The sequence below is a fragment of the Labrus mixtus genome, chromosome 4, assembly GCF_963584025.1.
Source record: "Labrus mixtus chromosome 4, fLabMix1.1, whole genome shotgun sequence".
Classification (NCBI taxonomy): domain Eukaryota; kingdom Metazoa; phylum Chordata; class Actinopteri; order Labriformes; family Labridae; genus Labrus; species Labrus mixtus.
In genome coordinates, this window is record NC_083615.1 from 10,001,234 (window position 1) to 10,020,542 (window position 19,309).

A 19,309-nucleotide genomic window follows, 5' to 3' on the forward strand; every position below is an offset into this window, starting at 1 on the left:
ATAAAGTGCAGACCAAGGACTGAGGCTGGAGGACTGAGCTCAAGGACAGAATAGAAAAGTGTGTGAAATATTTGTTTAAGAAGTCAATTAACTGAGAGTATGTTAACATTTTTGTTTAGTGGAATTGGGGCTTTTTGAGTTGTGCTGTTAATCCTAGTAGTACAAAGTGGATGATGCATGATATGCAAAGTATAACCTGGCTAGACTAAAGATCCATGCAGGCTTGAGATGTGTCATGTATAAAACAGTTACCACATTAACAGGATTGCTTGATATTTCTGTTCGCAGCCTGTACAGCCCCAGTACTACTACGGCCCTAATTTTGGATACATTGTAGCCTTTAAACCAGAAGGCGAAAACGAGTGGATGAAGGTGACGGTAGCCGACCCCCAGGCAAAGCGCTACGTCCACAAAGACTCTAACATCCCTCCAGCAACAGAGTATCAAGTCAAAATCAAAGCATACAACAGCAAAGGAGAGGGACCGTTCAGCCAGTCGGCTTTCATTTTTTCTGCACAGGATGGTAAGAACTGAAGAGATTCACGGCACTCAATGCTGAAGAACAACAATGAAACAAGTCTCAACATAGCGACTCAGATTAACCTGGTTCTGTTTACTCGCCATCCCAGTGAGAACGAGGAACTTTTCAATATGCCAACACTCTGCCATGTCAATCTGTCAGTGTCAGCTACTTAGCACTGCCTTGCTTTTAAATGGAGTAGGATCTATTTAATAAGAGTTCTCATGTATAGTCATGTGGAATTTTAATACCCCTTGAAAGTGAACCCCCCCCCAACCCCCACCCCACTCTCTCACTTTCCTGCAGGGGGATTATCATGATCTATGTAGCATGAACCAGAAAGCTGATAATTCGCCAAAGGATGCAAAGCATTTAGCCTAGTTATTAACTTCCACTGACAGACAGTTGAGATAACCACTGGCAATCCAGGCATGATGGGTTACGGAGATGTCCCATTGCCATGGTAACCCACTTTGGGAACTCTGGCAGTTTGATTGTCTTTGAGTTTATCACTAAGCCTGAGAAGCACTCTGATTTAAGGGGTGTGGACATGTGTATTTGTGAACATGCAGGCTGGGCAGTTTCTTTTTGTGTGCGTTTTGTATATGTGTTTAAAACAGTGACAGTGTGTAATGGGGTGTTGGTCCGAGGCCCAGCATGACAGTTAAACATTGAAGGACAGTTTCCTGGCAGGAACAGTGTACACACAGTGTTTAACTGTCTCATTAGTCTTGGAAGGTGTCCGATGGCCTGGTGAAGGAATGTGGGCCAAGAAAGATTTCTGTCACTTCACTGGTTTCTTACAGTGATTCATTCATATTACTGAAATGAGGCTCAGCACTTCTCAGAGAAAAAGTAGCATCAGTAAGGCCGTCAGACACAGACAGCAAAGGCTGAGTAAGTAAATAGTCAGTATAATGGTTCCATAAGCATGTATGTTGCAAACTTTCAACACTTCCACTTACTGGATACCTGTTTACTAAGCTGCACTGATCTGTTTCGCCCTCAGCTCCTTCTGAAGCTCCTGTCAGTGTTGAAGGCAGAGCTCTCTCTGCCACAGAAGCCTTCGTGTGGTGGCTGCCTCTCCCACAGAGCAATATAGATGGATACCAGGTGAGCGGACACATGAGGCATGCCGGTAAAGAAAAACTTACCTGTGTGTGACAGACTTTGGCTTGGGTCACGTAAAAGCGAATTATAAGTTTGCTTTTTCACTAAGTTTGAACAAATGTAATTGCCATTTACCATTTCTTACCCTATCAATCAAGAGACAAGCCCCATTTTTTATCTCCTCCGTCTCACCCATGTCCCTGTGTGTCCCAGGTGAAGTTCTGGAGAGCTGCGGATGAGAGTGAGGGAGACGCACAGTCGGTGCAGGTCTCCAGCAAAGACAATCACACTAGATTGGAGGGTATGAAGCACAGCACCTACTATCTTATTGTGGTCCGGGGCTACAACTATGCTGGATACAGTCCGCCCAGCGAACGCCTACAGATCCTGACCAAGAAGCCGCGTATGTTGTACTTTAAAGCAGTTGCTCAGAATTGTTTTGTCATTTTGAAATGACTGTTATTCAAAACATTTAATGTGTCTTTTTCCAGCTCCAAGTCAAGCCCCAAAAATAACTGGTAAAAAGATCAAGGGCGCGGCAGTAAATATTGCCTGGGAGCAAGTGGAATCACTGCCTAGCGAGTCGTCCGTAGATGGTTACAAAGTGAGATTGCGTCTACTTTTTTCTTTTTACCCAGATTATCATCTCTCTGAAGTGACACAGTAATATTTCTTTTACCTTTTGTGTGTGTAGGTCCTGTGCACGGAGGAGGGCGTCCCACAAGCCACTCTGTACACCACCACTCGACGGTACATAGACCTTAACCTTAAACCATACAAGAACTATGTTGTGGAGGTCCGGGTGCACACAGAGGGAGGAGACGGGGCGGTGGCAAAAATCGACATCATGGGAACCCAAGGATACAGAAGTAAGAAGACATTTTATTACCTACAAATACATGTCCTAGGTCTCGTGTGTGGGGTCATGACTGCTTAAAAAATGGCATTTTAGTAAAGCTGTATCATTGTTCATAAGGAGTGTTATAGTAAGATTCAGAAAAGGAAGCTAACATTTCATGGTAGGGGTACTAATTGAGGGGATTGACTGTTTCGTAACAAAAAAGGTATTTTTCTATTATTAGATAAATAGACGTTTGGATGTTTGGATGGATAGATGGATTTTGAAGGATTAGTGGATGGATGGATTGATGCTTGGATAGATCTATGTATGGATTGTTTGGATGGATGGATGATGAATGGACAGGTGGATGGATTGTTTGGAGGATGGATGGATGATGAATGGACAGGTGGATGGATTGTTTGGATGGATGGATGGATGATGAATGGACAGGTGGATGGATTGTTTGGATGGATGGATGGATGATGAATGGACAGGTGGATGGATTGTTTGGATGGATGGATGGATGAATGGACAGTTGGATGGATTGTTTGGATGGATGGATGATGAATGGACAGGTGGATGGATTGTTTGGATGGGTGGATGATGAATGGACAGGTGGATGGATTGTTTGGATGGATGGATGATTAATAGACAGTTGGATGGATTGTTTGGATGGATGGATGATTAATAGACAGGTTGATGGATTGTTTGGATGGATGGATGATGAATGGACAGGTGGATGGATCGTTTGGATGGATGGATGATGAATGGACAGGTGGATGGATCGTTTGGATAGATGGATGACGTATAGACAGGTGGATGGATGGATGACGTATGGACAGGTGGATGGATGGATGCTTGGATGGACTAAACTTTATCTGAAACCGAAAGCGTGAATGTGCAATACATATTCACAATTCAGAGTTGTAAATATGAAGTTTCAGTAGAGAGCTGTTAATGTGTAGATGCGGTGCTCAGAGGGGTTAAAGTTCATGTAAAGTGTACAGAAATGATATCAGTAAATGTCAGTGAAACTATATTATTACACATTCTGCCAGTCCAAGATTCACATCAGGGTAAATAAAGTCAAAGAAAATCTAAGAAAGCCCTCGGGTAATGTGATATCTAATCACATTTGAAATCCATAGTGTTGAAGTGACAAGCTGTGACTGTTCATTCCCGGCTGCCTTTTTGTTAGTGAGATTATAGCAGGTTCAGAGTTGGCAGTAGGTTATCATTTGTCACAGTTAGAGGGTTCCCATTGGCCCAGCAGAGCTGTCACTTCAGGTTTCATACCTTACATTGGAGAGCTAAGATGAGAAACTGTGCGCTTCGTGACTAAAGCCTCGATGGCCTGCTGACTCAATCCTCTCACCGGCTGATGGACTGACAGGTCGACTGCCTGGGTAGAGGGAACCTTAATCCTTTGTAATTGATCTTGATGAGTTGAGGAAACCCCTCCTGTGGATTTCGTTATCCCTTATCACTCAGTCCAGGTCCACCTGACAGCTTGATTTCACAGAGCCCGGAAATTTAAGCCGAGAGGGATTTGAAATGCAGGGCAGTGACAAATGAAGAGGCATTTAAGGTGATCTCCACACAGATGGGGTATAATATCACACTTCAGCAAATATGGTCTACAGTTTGATGGATGGGAGCTGGACACTCAAGCGACATTTTTGATTTTCAGCAGCAAATGTGTCCGTCACTTCAGTTCATTTTGAGGCAAATTTGACACAGCCTTTGTTTCTGTCTCTCTCAGGTGGAGGTGTCATGGTCGCCTGGTCTCACAGCGTACTCTCCCTGCTCCTGGTCGCTCTCCTCTGCCTGAACCTCTGAATGTAGTGCCATCTTCGTCTTCACATACAGTGAAGGAAACTCTATGGTTGACGCCTATGAGGACTTTGGGACTCTTTCCACAAATTTCTGGTTCCGCCCTATAAACCCGGGACGTCATATTCCAACTATTTCCCCCTCGTCTGGAATATTTTTGTGGAAATGGAAAAAATTTGAAATGGACAAAGACATCCCTTATTTATCCACAAAAAAAGCCTCTTTGGAGGAGTGTCAAAGGAGTTCTGTCAACTTTTTAAATATGCCTTATATAAATGACTGCACTTATCTTTCACAATAACTTGTCTGAAAATGGATCATGACTGAAAGTATTACACTTTGCATCGATTTGAGTCTTTTCACACAATGAAGCCGACTATTTTCCCTCTGGAAATGTGGGCTTCATTTGACCCGTGATATCTCAGTGCATTCCAGAGTACAAGGTGAACAAGTAGCTGTAAAGGATAAGTGTACTCGTTTATAAAAACGTCTTTGTCTTTCTTTACTTGCAGTTCAGTGGCATTTTTCTTCTCTTTTCTTTTTAAAATGAAGCACAACCTTTGTTACAGAGATACAGTCAAAGCAAATCTAGTCCTTGATTTTAACAACACGTAAAAGAGGGAGGGGGAAAATTATGTCATGCTGAAATAATATATGAAATAACTGATACGGTTTCCTATCTAATATATATTATGGATGTTATTTGAAGAAAATGTTAAGACCTGCAATCAACGCTTATTTCAAAATCAAAACATGAGCGCTTTTCATAGAATACCACTTCCAGAAGTGTGTGCATGTTGACTTTGCAACGAGGAAGAAAAGTTAGAAATGGTTCAGAAAAGTAAAGGTACATGTATCCACGTCTGCAAAGCTGAATGTAAAGGGAGGTAAATGGAACAACATATCAAAAGTGCAGTTTTCAAATGCAAAACTGCTGCAAAAAAAAAACCCAGTGGAATAATGGTTCTTTGGATTGCTTTGTTGTTATAATCGTGCACTGTGCAGTGATCAAGTATTCGCCTCAAACCTCTGGTCGATATCGAGCGTGAAACCTGAACGTAAACCTTGACTAAAAAAAGATAACTTTTGTTTTGACTGTATCATTAGGACCTCTGTGGTACCAGCTGGTGCTTTGTAAAGAATGTTGACATTTTATTTTGTGTAAAAAAAACAAAAACCTTTTCATTTCTTCATTATGGCTTTGTGTGAGAGTCACTATTAACAGTCTCAGTGAACGGTAGTGACGCTCATGCCCTCCAATAATTGTGCAATGTTTGACTCATCTGTTGCTACTTCATATTTTCTAATAAGACAACTTGTCTAGCTCCTTTAACAGTGATCTAGTCTGTTTTTAATTTTTTTAATTTTTTCTTATATAAACAGAAGCATAAACGAAGCCATCCATGTCAGTGGTGAGAGCTTTTTCAAGAGCTCCACTTTGTTCTTTTTGTCTTTTTATTAACATTTGATCAGAGATATTATATAAACATTTTCAACTGTTGTTGTTCTTTTTTTTTCTTCATGTTTATTATATTTGTATGTCATGTCCCTTCTCTAGCTGGACAGTTTAAAGTTGATTTCTCTCATATGGAGGAACCGTGGCTGTGTTTTGATCTCCTCCCGTTCATTTCTCATGTGATGCTTGCCATGCTTCTACATTGTGACTATATCAACATCCACCACGAAGTGCTTTCCCCCCGTTATCCTTCATGCGACAAATCATAAAAGAAAAAGAGTTGCCAAATGCATGAATGCCTTGAACCTTGACATTTTGGACGACGCAGCAGCTCTACATTTAACATGCATGACATCGGAGATGAAATGGTACATCACTTTGCAACAAATCAACATCATAGCAACCTCTCTCAGCTTCACATGAAATACATTCCATTCCTGAGTGACATCCCTTTACGTCAGAGAGTATGTAGATGTAAGCCTAATATGTGCATTAGCTGCTAAGCTTCATTTAGCCAGTCATCTCATGTGGAGCCTCGGGGAGACGATGTTTTTCTAGAGAGAAAACCTGAAACTGACTAAAAGGAATCTCACTCATAGAAGTTCAGAAATGGTCCTGCGGTACTCTCACATGATGGTTTTTGGATATGATAGCATCACTGGTGGCAGAGGCGGCATGTTTGGCTGTTAACTGAAGTTCAGTGCTACGCTGGACTTGAACGGCATTTTGTGAGGGATGAAACTGGAAAATCTCATTGGCTGGACAAGGAACAATAAAAGTGTAGTTAACTATTGAAGTGAGCTGGTGTTTCTGTTGTTTTGCACTGACTACGCATCTTTCGGAATACCCAACACTACGCTAAGTGTAAGTGCCTCTATGAACTGACTCTTCATCTAAGAAAACTAAAGGCAGAGTTCTGGGGTCAGTCAGGGTCAGGCAATCAAACTGCAAACTTCTTAGAAAAAATGGTTTAACATGAAATCAAAAAGTAGGCAGGTCTCTGGGATTTTACAAATTAACGACTGGTCATTAGATAAAGTGAACTTTTGAGCTGAAATAAAAAATATAATTCTGCACTAATATGACTATACTATCACTATACAAGGTCTCACAGTTCTGATTTCTTATAATCTATAACATCACTATTGTCAAACAAAACTTGTGATCTCTTCCAAACTTGTAATATGATTTATCATTACTAAATATTATACAAATCCTGTCAGATTTTTAAAAATCTGAGGGGGCTTGACGCCTAAGATCTTGGTACCCTTTGCTATGACATTAGGATAAAATCACCTTAGATATAGACATTCAAAAGGAACACATGACCTCTATCAGGAGATCGAAAATCTTTTTCATAGTATCTATGTTTTATTAGAAACTGAATAAGGGTTGTGGATGTATGTGTTTCAAGAAAAGGATCTATGACAGACAAAGTCTCATTCTAAAGTTAAATCACACATGAAGTCAGCCTGAGGTCACTGCTAAATAAATCATGAACTGATGCTGACTGGACTGCCAGTCTGAAATACTGACGCTGTGGCAGGAGTGGAAGTCCATCCATGAAAGCCAATGCCCACAATTTAAACACACACACACACACACACACACACACACACACACACACACACACACACACACACACACACACACACACACACACACACACACACACACACACACACACACACACACAAGAAAAAAAGATGACAGGATCTTTACCAGGGTTTGTCATACTGGAGGTCTCCAGTGATTTCACACCTTGCTGTTAGATGTGTCAAAGTACCGACACTCCTGATGTGGATTTAAATAAAAGTTCAGAGAAATGATAAGCTCTGTTTGGGAGAAAAACCCCTTGATCATTCCTGCCTTGGTAATAACGTATTTTATACAAGACTGTATCTTTGCCATGAAGAAGAACCGCAGTGAGATTGAATCGTATTATCAATTGAGTTTGTTCGACAAAGCTTTAATGTGTGTATCCCCCCCCCCTTTTTAATCATGTCTGTCTTCAGGTGAAAGCCATTCTTTACCAGAACCAAATATATCAGTGATAGTGTTTCAATCTGTACGCCATTACAGATAAGGCCGACTGTGTCATTGTCTAGTTTGTCATGCACAAACAGCTGTTGGATTTAAGTCTCCTATCAGGTATCCTGCAGATGAAAAGCAGATTGATATCACCTCTCTTCATGGATTAGGTCAGACCAAATCAATCAGACTTTAGATTTCTTAGAGAGCTGCAGGCCGTCTCTTCGTTTTTATCGAGGGCCTTAATGGTTCATGGAAATCAGCTCACGGGGGAGAATAAAAGACAGAGATAACTTCTTTTCAGGAGCTTATCCGTCCACACACATGGCTCGCCTGATAGGTCTGATCCTAGCTCAGGTGACTGCAACACTCTTCCAAAACACACACTCATTGTGACAGCTCATCTAAAACATTTAATATAAGATCACATTATAAAGTCATCGAATCGCTACTATATTTCATTTACAGAGATTGACAGGAGGTTGAAAAAACATTCTCCTTACCTCCTCGTGAATGTGTTTTTGCAGACAGGTGTGCTGTCCCAGGACAGATTGTGCTATTGTCTTTGTAAACCTACACCTGTTCTCTGACAGCTCAGACAACACAAAACGCAGTTGTAAGTGGTGCAGGGCAGACTAGAACCAGGCCGCTCCGCTTGAAGAACTGAAACATAACACCCTGCACTGAGTGCCTGCAATATGTCATGCTGTGTCAGGCACTGAACCCAGTCTGGACTCAAGCAGGAAAGCTTTATTAGTGAACGTCTCAATGCAGATATTATGTTACAAGCTGGGGTTTAGGAGCTGAAGGACCATCGGGCCTTTGAGACAGGTCGCACTGACATGTATCTACTGCAGTACCTGAACCAGAGGTGGACGAAATGGGATTAAATCATTTAAAACATTTAACATTTAAAAAAAAAAAAAAAATGAATATGGATGATGATTTCAACATTGTTTCAATATTGGGCATAAAAGCAGTTATTTCCATTTTCCACTCTTGTACCTATAGGTCTTAATATGTGCTGTCATTAAAAACAACTTTATGGACCATAAATCTACATTAAACTAGATATGAAAAAAAAGATATATAGCCTACACACACTATTCCATGCACAAATTATTTACACTAATACAATTTACTTAATTAAAACACAATAATCCAATTAATTTAAACAGATTTGGATAAAGGCTAAAGAATGGCTAAAAGAATAACAATAGTCCAAACTCCTTAATTCAGCTCTTTTCATCTTCATTGGGAGAGTCTCATGACCCTGATGAAGGCCACAAATCGAAACATGTCGGTCTAATAAAGTTAATAAAATCAATATTCATACTTGGAGTGTTGCTGGAACCTTTTGACCTCTTCAGGAGTTTTGTTTCAAGTCAACTATCTCGAAGTGTGAGATGACAAGCGCCCTCTGCTGGTGAGGAAGAATCACACACGTTAGGTTAACAGCAACTAAATCTGCTCCAAACTCAATAGAAGCGCTCCAAAAGGCAGCCAGACTGTGACAGTGGTAACACTTTACGTTTAATTTTAATAAAAACAAATTGTGTTTTTTCCAATCTGAAGAAATACGTTGACTCCGAGCTGACGAAACCTCAGAGGGAAGTCAGCAGGGTCAAGTTTTCTGCTGAGACACAGAGCTACACCTCATCTCATGCGGAGCGAGATTCGGTGCAGCCCCTCTGCTCAGCAGGAGCTGCGCAGACAGACCGGTCAAACTTTCACTCACACTCTCTCATGTGTCCAGACTTGTACAATAACTTTGTCCTAACTCATCGTCGGCTACTGCGTAGGGAAGCTGCCTGCGCAAGTTATGCGCGCTGACTGCCCAACTTCGGGCAAAGATAAAAAGTCGAACTTGGAGCCGGGCGGGATGGAGTCGCAAACAAAGCCGGAGCTGGGTCGCGGCGGTGGAGGTGTTTGTCAGGGAGGATGCGGGCTTCGGCTGACCGGGGAGGAGCACTGCTGTGTGGACGCTCTGCGCACGGCCACCGACACCCTGGAGGAAAGAAGCGCCACTTTGGAGCACGAAGCCCGGATGGCGAGGCTGAGGTGGAACCGTAGGGAGCAGTACCTGCTGGCTCAGGTGTCAAACCTACAGAACGAGGCCCAGCTCGCTGCTCTCCAGTACCAGCGGAGACTGCACCAGTACATGCTGCACATCAACAGCATAGCAGAGCAGGTCACAGGCTACTGCAAGGTGAGCCATGTGGGTCTAGTACATGTGTGCATTTAGTGAAAACGTACGTTTCTTGAGCACCTGATAAACTTGGCATACTTTTGTGTTTGTTGCCTGAATTAGGGAGATTTGAGAGCAACTTGTGACAAGCAGAGCAAAATTGCAGATACAGCTTCAAGTAAAGAAGAAGAGCAACTCAAAGCACCTGAGGTAAGAGAAGCACTCACACTGCTTACAACTTTTATTTCCCATTTTGATACCAAGGTAGAAGCTCTCTGGCGTCCATGGCTCATTCATAAAAAAAAAAACTTCAAAACATAAACATGTTTGTTGTTTCCTCAACATGCCCAGAGGCAGCACTGTGAGTACACACCAGGAGAAACTTCCTCGTGATGTTGATACAAGGGTTTGTTTGTGAGTGCTGTAAAGAAAACTGAAGCCTCTGTTTTTCCTTCTTCTAACTCTGTTTCACCTGCTGGCTGCCTCAGCTCAGGCTCAACCAGATAAATCGGTGTGTAAATGTTGACTTTTGGGGATCGCAGGGTATGTTAGCAGTCTGTGAGTAGAGACTGCTTATAGAAGATATTCCCCCCTCAACACTGTTGTTCATCATTTGGTTTGTTGTGGTTTGTCGAGATTTTCTGAGTTTGATCAACTTTCTGACATCTGTGTAGGATTTTTTTTGGTGTAATATTTCATAGTGCCTTGTCCATTCGGTGAACTTCTAATCCTTCCAAACCGGTCTGTTGTAGTGTCTCAGCTGATCAGATGTCATGAGTCTGGTTAGCGTCCTGCCTTTTTGGAAAATTTTGGGTGAGAGCAAGTGATCATATTTCATCTATGGTTCACTGCATCCTCACTGTAGCCTTCGTCAGCAGCAACAAACTCTGTTGTTCCTTTGTATAAAATGGAATAAAATGAGTTTACACCAACAGTATAGGAGTGCTCATCTTCTAGAGGGGCTTAATGCAATGCCATGGCTTTTAAATTGTAATTTGCACATCAGCTATAGAGGGGCTTTAATTTAAAAAAAATACCACAGGAAAAAAAAGATACTGTCCCCTTTGGACACAAAAGCGAGGAATGAATGTTAATCATTGCCTGTTTGCTTCTTGGCTTTAGAATAATGTGGGCCTAATGGGATAAACTATTTGGACACATTTCTAACTGTTCCTGAGTCTTTGTTGTTGCCGGGAACAATTTATTAAACCTCCTCATGATGCTGCCAAATCTAGCTCTTGTTTGAATAAGCTCACAGGGTAGCCGAAAAGTTTTTGTCATTCCCCCTGCAGGAGAGACTCTGTGTTGTGTTTGGGCCTCTGTCAAGGGTGGATGGGTTTAATCGTGGCAATGGTCACACACAAGTATCTCTCTAATTGCCTACAGCATGCTGTGAGTACAACAGACTCACTTTTGATGAATGTGGAAAACTGTTCAGTGTCCTGTGCCAGTGCTGGGCAGCAACTCAGCGTCTATTTCCAGCTCTCTTTTTCATCTCGTCTAACAGCTCCTCTCTAATGGGTGTTTTAATGCTTTTCTCACTCTGTGTTTTCTTCGTTTGATTCCCAAATGTTTTTTTTTTTTTTTCAGCACTTGAGGGAGCCGTGAGGCAGTTCATCAAGCAAAGTTTTACAATTGAGTGGAAATCCACTTTGTGGGAAATGTGAGGGGCTGTCTGTCTGTGTTGACAACAGAGTCAGATGACCAGCAAACATCCCACTGACGGGGGTAGAACACCGGATTCAAGGTCCCTTTTGTGTGGTTGGAAAACATGGCTAAATGACCCGGCGCTAAGCCCGCTTAGTTACTGCTAGGGCTGTGAAGCTTTCTGGTCTGGCACGGCACCCTTGTAGTGCTGAAATGGAGACGTCATTTTTAAAACAATGATTAACTGTTTTAAGACAGAAAGTAGTCAAAAGATACCTGGAGGGTCTAAGGAAGGATTGCTGTCATGATATGGTCACTATATAAAAAATGATATAAGTTTAACTAATATCTCTGTGATATTACAGTTGATATGTCTCTTGCTGTTTGGCATGTTTGTACCAAGCGGCAACCTCAAATGTTGAGAGATGATGAAATGAAGCCAATGAGGACAGTTGTTTGAGGGTCTGCTTGATACTGGCTCCAAGAGCCCCCAAAGTCACATACACACCCCGTTCAAAATAACTGTTTTTACAGCAGTAATTGACATGTTTACAGCCTGGTACAAAAAAAGACATTAATCTCTCCAATATCGGTCTGATAAGTTATCGTCCTGATGGGCACACACTGTACGGAGGGTGAATTGTTTAATAAACTGCTCTCTTTTGATTCTATAACTGATACGTTTTAGACATATAAGTGCGTAGCTGACCTGATTGACATGTGGGCATGTTGTAACGGTTCGTCAGGAGGCTTAAAACCCGCCTCAGCTCCAGCTCTTAGCCTGTTGTTAGGTTGACTGAAACTTTGGTTGAGACAGGATTTCCAGCATGGCTGCTGCTGCCGATGAGCCTCCAGCAGAACCAGATGGGTGACGTCACTCAGACCTCGTCCATTAATATTTACAGTCTATGGTTTGTACACTGTGTTCTCGAATCTAAATTTAATTACGAAAAATAGACGTGCTCTTCACCATTTTCCTCCCTCTTCTTTCCTTTCTTAGCCATCGTGGCTAACATCGCAGCTGCCAACAAAATCAACAATTACTATCTGAGGATCGTCGTCTGATTGGCTACATAGCTACATAGTGTTCTCTTTCAAACTGCTTCTTAAAACACCTTTTTATAGACTGACTTTCATGAAAAATCTCTGTTCAGGATCTTTATCTTATCAGCAAATGCTTGTTCTGATCCCTGACTGTTGATGTGGTTTTAGTTTCTCCTGTTTACCTCACATCACGTAGCAGTAGATCAAATCCCTTTCTATCCAGCGTAACTCAACAACCTAACCTAATGAGCTCCAGCATACTATTTAAAAACAGGATCCCTTCAAGAATACATGGTATCTGAAATGACAAAGGAATTGTTTCTAATTTTAAATAGGATGTCTAACTTTTCTAAGACTAAAATGGCTTTTGGTAGATGTTCAAATTAATTGTAGGCCAAAGCTAACTATGCTAATATGTATGGCAGGTTTCGCTAAAGAAAGGGGACGAACAAAGCTGCTATTGTTAGCTAAAACTCTGAAAGACTAGCGTGTCCCTTTATTGTTTCTCACTGTCTTATTGCTTTTCTTCCCATCTTTAATGGTGGTTCTTGAGAAAGCCTCCTGTGGACAGGTGTTGAGAACTAGCGTGTATGCTGAAACACTTAAACAATGCATCTGGTTCGTCCAATGTATCTGTGACGTCCATGCCAAATAAAGTCCATCCATCTATCCATCTATCTACCACATATTCTAACACAGTAAAACTTTAGCAGTCCTGAACAGAGCTTTCTCTTGCACACTGTACAGTAGAGTACACTCTCCAGAGCATCAAGCGGTGATGAACATACATGCACAGTTACTCTCCAGTTGATTGACCATCTTGTCTCCGTTATACTGTTTATCTTTTCCACAAGTGATTTGATAACGGCTATTGAGCGATCGACGCATTAAATGTGTATATCTATATCTGTCTATCTTCACAGATCAAAGATAGCTCTAACAAAGACATCTGCTGATATATCGGTATCAGATTTTTTGTCTCCCCAATATTGATATCGGTATCGGCCCCCAAAGTCCCACATCGGTCGTGCAACTCGGGCCCTACTATATAGTGCACTATATAGTAAGTAGTATGTTCTTTTCTTACTGCAGTCCACAACATATTTTCCTGGTTACCTCATAGATGTACTGATCTAGATCCAGCTGATTGTCTCGTCACAGGCCTGACAGTGAATGCAGTAGGTGGCTGTGGGTGAGTCAATCTGTTCTGATGTGTTGAAAAAAGGGTATAATGGGAGCAGGACACAGCATTGAAAGGGTAAATGGATTAGTCAGCATTATCAAAACACACCGTCATCCTTATTTACCCATGCAATTTGCTCGTATGTTTGTTTAAAACCAGATGGATATACACATGAAACCACAGCTGAGGTAAAAAAGAGTCCCAGTCGTCCTCTTGTCTGCAGCCAAGATCCCCAAATACACACTTAAGCACAGAGTCAGCTAAAAAGTTTGGAAACTTAGCAAATGTTATTATGTAGTTCACAATGAATAGCTCCTTTCATCCTTTAAAGTCAAAAGATGTTGAAGGTTTCTACTGCACAGCCAGGGTCATATCTGTTTTTTGACCCAGTTTGCTTTTGATACTTCATCAAAGAGCCATTGGTAGAAACTGAGACCTTTTCACCTTTCCGAGAGTAAGACTTCAGTCCTCTTTTGCTTTTTGTTGTTCAGACCAAGAGAAAGAAATGGGAAGGGCAGAGGGAGTGAAAGGCGAGAGAATGTGGCGTACACAACTGGAGTATCAGTGTCATCAAAATCCAATCTTGCGTGACAGGCGGGGACGAAAGCAGGCCGGTTTGTTTGCTTCCATAACAGAAAAGATGATAAGAAAAGATTGCTTCATGTCAAGAAGAAATATACATTTATGACCTCTGCTTTTATGTTTGTTGATTTGATTTCCCGCCCCAAATAAAACCCCGAAAATATCTTTTTCCCATGCGTGTTGGGTGTAGTCCCGGTTGAAGCAAAGAAAGAATCACATTTTACTACCTGAGAAAATATGGGAAAAAAACATGTTTATATGTCGCTGCAAACAAAGGCAGACGTCTAATGGTGGCATCAGTTGGAAACACAGTCGTATACATCTTTTTACTGCCTGTCTAGACTGTTTTATTGTCTCTTTGTCCTCCAATTCCCCAAAGCACTTTGTTGAAAATAGAGGAGAATGCTCGTATTCAGAGAAAATGGTATAAAGTCATTGGTTTACAGCTTCTATCTGCTTCCTTCAAGGCTTGCAGATTGGGAAAAGAAGGGATTGGTTGATATGAAAAAAAAACCTTTTCAACTTGTGCTTGCTGGGTGTAAATATTGGGTTGTCATTTTTCTGTGTGCTTTAGCTCTCGGGAGGTGTTTTCTCTACCTGTTCTGCTCTGTTTGGGACGTCATTTACACAGAATTTACATGGCAGCTGTTTATCCTTCGCCTGCGTGCAAGAGGGGCCGCCCTTCTCGCCATTTCCTATTTCCTCTCCAAACTGACAGACCCTTACTCACAGCAAGCTGCTAAAACAAACTTCAGCTTGCATTCATTTGGATAAATCAATTAAGATAAATTTGATTTAGATAAGTGCATAATTTTTCAATGGCTCTTTAGCAGCAGTTAGACGTCTTATTTAATGTCTTATTCGTGCTTATCGCCATGCATATTTAAAGGAATTTCATTGGTTGGAGGAATTTGCAATATTGTTGGTTTGGCATGCAAGATGTTTTTCCAGAGCTCTTGGCAAGAGCCTGCGCTTTTTTTTTTTTTTTTTTTTTCACAAGGCAGATATTGAGATAAAGATAATCCAGATTCCAAGGCTGTGGATTCAGACCAAGCAAGAGTCGATGCTGTGGAATAAATCATGTACCTCTGTTTGTGTGTGTCTGAATGTATTTACTTAAGCAGCCCACGGGTCTGATGTTTTAGGCAGGTGGTGTGAAAAAGAAAACTGTTCCGCTAAAAGACCACCACGCTCGTAAAGCGGAGCACTCTGGGTAAATGCGTCCCTACCTGCTGAAAGGCCCCTTTCTAAGCGTCCACAGCACGGCGGTTAGTTTGGTCTGAGGGACGTTTGAGAGTAAATCAGAGTGACCTGAACTCAGATGAACTGTTAGGATATTAAAGCTTTGATGAAAATTTATGTTGCTACTCATTGAAAACATCTGGAGAATATAGAGCCTGCAGTTTAGTAAAGCAGCCATGTTAAATACTCCTTTTATGAAGGTTAGAATAATGTTATTTTTGCTCTTTAGTTCTCAAGTGCAGCTCTTCATTCATCACAGCACGAGAGGTCGTTTTGATCACTTTAAAATATACAAGTAATGCAATGTATGGGTCTACAAACTGGAGCCATTAAACACAGAAAATAGCATCATTTGCAGTACATGACCTTTTTCATGTTTTGCTTGTTTGTTGATATTTCATAGACCAAACACTATTTAATTTAATCAGCAGATTCACCAGTACTTGGGGAGATGGACACCTTACATGCTCCATATCTCTGCCTCGCCTCGATTTATATTTAGCTTTCTCTCTCCGTCTTTTTTTACAACTTTTTCTCCAGGTGCCGTGTCCTGTGCTCCATCTACCAACACTTTGTTTCCTGCTTATTTCCAGGGATAAGTTTCTAGCAGATGCTCATGTATTGCTGCTCATTCCTTATACTGTAGCTGTGCTCTCAGGTGATCTGCAGGAAGCACTGTGTGACTGCAGAGATTCATCATTTCAGTAACCCAGGAGGACATCGCTCTCCGCTCTATTCTCACCTTAATGCCTGCAGCCCGCAGGCCTCTGAGCCTCGTGTTCCAGATTCGTCAGCCAACATCTGGAAAAGGAGGGTTTAGGGTCAAAGAGGCTGCAAACTAGGAGGTTGTGGAGAAACTGATGAACATTCCAGGTCACTTCCAGGTGTGATTTTCTTCAGGTATCTCACTGTGTACATTTCCTCCCTATTTTTTTTGCCCGTGCCCTTGACCTTGCACATACACAGACATGGATTCATACCCTCTACTGCATTAATAACTGATGTCATAGAAAAGTCCACTTTAACCAAGAGCTCTCGTGCAACCAACCCTTTCTTCTGTCTCTCAGTGTGATGAGAAAATGGTTTGTTGTAATGTTGAATCACCAACTAAATATCTGTGGTTTATCTAAAACCCGTCGCCCCCTCTGTTCCCATCTTTAGCAGCACTGGGGGGGGGGGTTTGGTTAGTCAGAAACCTGGTGGCTTTTGAACTCACAAAGACCAATTGGTTTTCTCATATCCTGAAAAACATTTGGATAAACCTACAGCTGTTACAGAGAGATTACAGTGAAAGCCTTGAGTCAGCATGTGCCTACAAGTACACAACCAGCTGCATGTGTGCATAACTACACACACGACGCACAGCAGTGGCCACTCTATCATCAGCTCTCTCCTCGCAGCCTGTAATGAGTGTGTAATGAGGTAAAGTTGTGGCTACAGACCTTTCAAAGTAAAAGTCAAAGCATTGTTTTTTAGTGCAAGCATCATGGACTGTTATCAAGTAGGGTCGTTTCACTAATTAACGATTGTATAGAGTTCTTGTTTTGGGGCGGCTGTGGGTCAGTGGTAGAGTCGGTCATCTCTGAACCTCAAGTTGCTCCCATTAGCGTTTAAATTTGTATGAATGGGATTAGTTAATACTGATGGGCACTTTACAAAGCAGCCTTTGCTATCAGTTTTTGAATGATGTGTGTATGGCGAGGAGTGACATGCAGAGTTGGAGTGCTTTGATAAGTCAGAAGACTAGAATAGTGATACAGAAGAGAGAATTTGACGTTTGACTAAGTCCCATTAAGGCTTCCATATGTTAAAGCTCAGGTAAATATATGCACAAGGTTGTCGTCACTTCATAGATGGAGGTACTCAGAATTATTACAAAAAGTTAAAGCAACAATGCTACAGTGTAAAATAGTCATATCTTTAAGGTGGTGGGTTAGGGTTAGTGGGAGATTGTTGAACTTGTGATATTACAAATGTGTGCAAGTTAGTTATAGTGGCCCCTGTAAGGAGGGTCTTTTTTTATATTATGATTTTATCTCAACCTGAAAGTAACTAGCACTAACACACTAAAGGAGTCAGACGAACATGAAGTGGAGTAAAAGTATTTCCCTTCCCATGTAGTGGTTTTAAAGTATAAAGAAGAATTACAATGAAAATTCTGAATGTAGGACATCTTTTGAGTAATTTAACTTGGCCAGTAGTACATCAAACACTTTACAGTAGAAGCCGCTCCGACCATCCAGATGTTTATCGTCAGTAAAGCCTGAACCCATAAAACGTGTCCTCACACTGTTGAATCCATTACAGGTAATCTGGAGAGTTTAAAATGCCTCTGCATGTGGATTATGTTGGGCTTCAGGTCCTGACCTTTGTCAGAGCAGACCGTGACATTACCTTTGACCTTTGAGCATCATCAAAGCAGCGAGTCTGCAGACTGTATTTACTGCACATTCATCTGCACACTGTATTAAGGCCGCCTCTGCTTTTGTTGACAGCAGGATTAGGCCTTAATTACATCTGGGCAGCAGCTGCTGTATAGTCAGAGAAACAACTGTAGTGCCCCGGTACATTAGGGAGGTGTTGAGGAGAGGGATAAGCTTGTGTAATATGCCAGGTGTGTCCAGGGTATTAGCAAACACTGGCACGCCACTGTGCGCCTGCCAACACGAGGGCTCAAAACAAGCCCACCCTTTAAAATCCTCGCTCTTATTTCATCTTCAGGCCAACAGTACAACTTTTAGGCTTGTCCTTAAAGGCCCAAAACAAAGACACAATACATCCACATTGACAAACAGAGAAATGCAGGTCTCACCCTGCAGATGGATTGTGTTTCCTTTGTCTGCTTTTTGAGATATCCTCAAGATTTCTTCCTTAAAGGAAGAATGTGCGACTTTTTCATCCCGTAGATGTAGATGCCCTTGAGCACCAGCATGAAACCAAAACAAAGTGCTACCTCCGCCACACACTCCGCTCTCCTCCAACCACTCTCCACTCGAGTTTGAACAAAGGAGTTATCAAATTGAAACGCACCATAATTAAGCGCTAAGAGTAAGCGGCGGACAAAATTGTCGTTGTCTCAAGCTGCATTGTTGTGTTAGCAGGCCAATGCTAGCGCTCTTTAGTTAGCTTGTAGGTGCATGTAAATAATAACAAGGTTTTGTTTTTTGTGAATTTCTAGAAAATTCTGCGAGCAACAGATCTGAAACCTTCCTCCTCCCTGTGAATGAGTGGGCTCTATTCTGTAATGCCCAGAGAGCTCTGTTTGCTCGGTGTAGTGTGACCTCTTAGGAGTGAGTTAGTGACACACTCTGCATTACTTCTGCAGTCTGATTGAGAAGCCTAATTTCATTCCAATCATCGCCTTCGTGTTATTGCTTGAATTACGAGGGGAAGCTCTGACGGATGTGTTTTTAATTAGCTTAATGGACTCTGAAGAGAAATTGTGTATGAATATTCATTGGTATGCTGTTGTCACACAGAAGGAGCTGAGTTTTAATCATAATAGTTTCCACATCTTCAAGCTGAAGTAATTGTTTCAAGTACACTTATTAAATTGGGTTTTTTCCAGCAATGCAGATAATTGAAATCTTAAGTACTAAGCTAAGTTATTTTACAGCCCAAGACTACATCAT

At 41.6% G+C, this 19,309-nt stretch overlaps 2 protein-coding genes across 6 annotated transcripts in view; both read left to right on the plus strand.

The window, feature by feature from the left end:
• Positions 1–6,556, plus strand: part of cntn1a (contactin 1a) — a 64,727-nt gene extending 58,171 nt beyond the window's left edge. For all 5 annotated transcript variants that reach the window (XM_061035793.1, XM_061035796.1, XM_061035795.1 and 2 more), the window contains exons 19-24: positions 289–523; positions 1,530–1,633; positions 1,844–2,033; positions 2,122–2,234; positions 2,325–2,499; positions 4,234–6,556. In XM_061035793.1, the coding sequence (XP_060891776.1) occupies positions 289–523; positions 1,530–1,633; positions 1,844–2,033; positions 2,122–2,234; positions 2,325–2,499; positions 4,234–4,310 (894 nt within the window). In that variant the 3' untranslated portion in view covers positions 4,311–6,556. The remainder of the gene's footprint in view (positions 1–288; positions 524–1,529; positions 1,634–1,843; positions 2,034–2,121; positions 2,235–2,324; positions 2,500–4,233) is intronic.
• Positions 6,557–9,406: 2,850 nt separating this feature from the next.
• LOC132972741 (PDZ domain-containing RING finger protein 4-like) overlaps positions 9,407–19,309 on the plus strand; it is a 118,166-nt gene continuing 108,263 nt past the window's right edge. The window contains exons 1-2 of the mRNA XM_061035798.1: positions 9,407–10,000; positions 10,103–10,189. Of these exons, the coding sequence (XP_060891781.1) occupies positions 9,614–10,000; positions 10,103–10,189 (474 nt within the window). The 5' untranslated portion in view covers positions 9,407–9,613. The remainder of the gene's footprint in view (positions 10,001–10,102; positions 10,190–19,309) is intronic.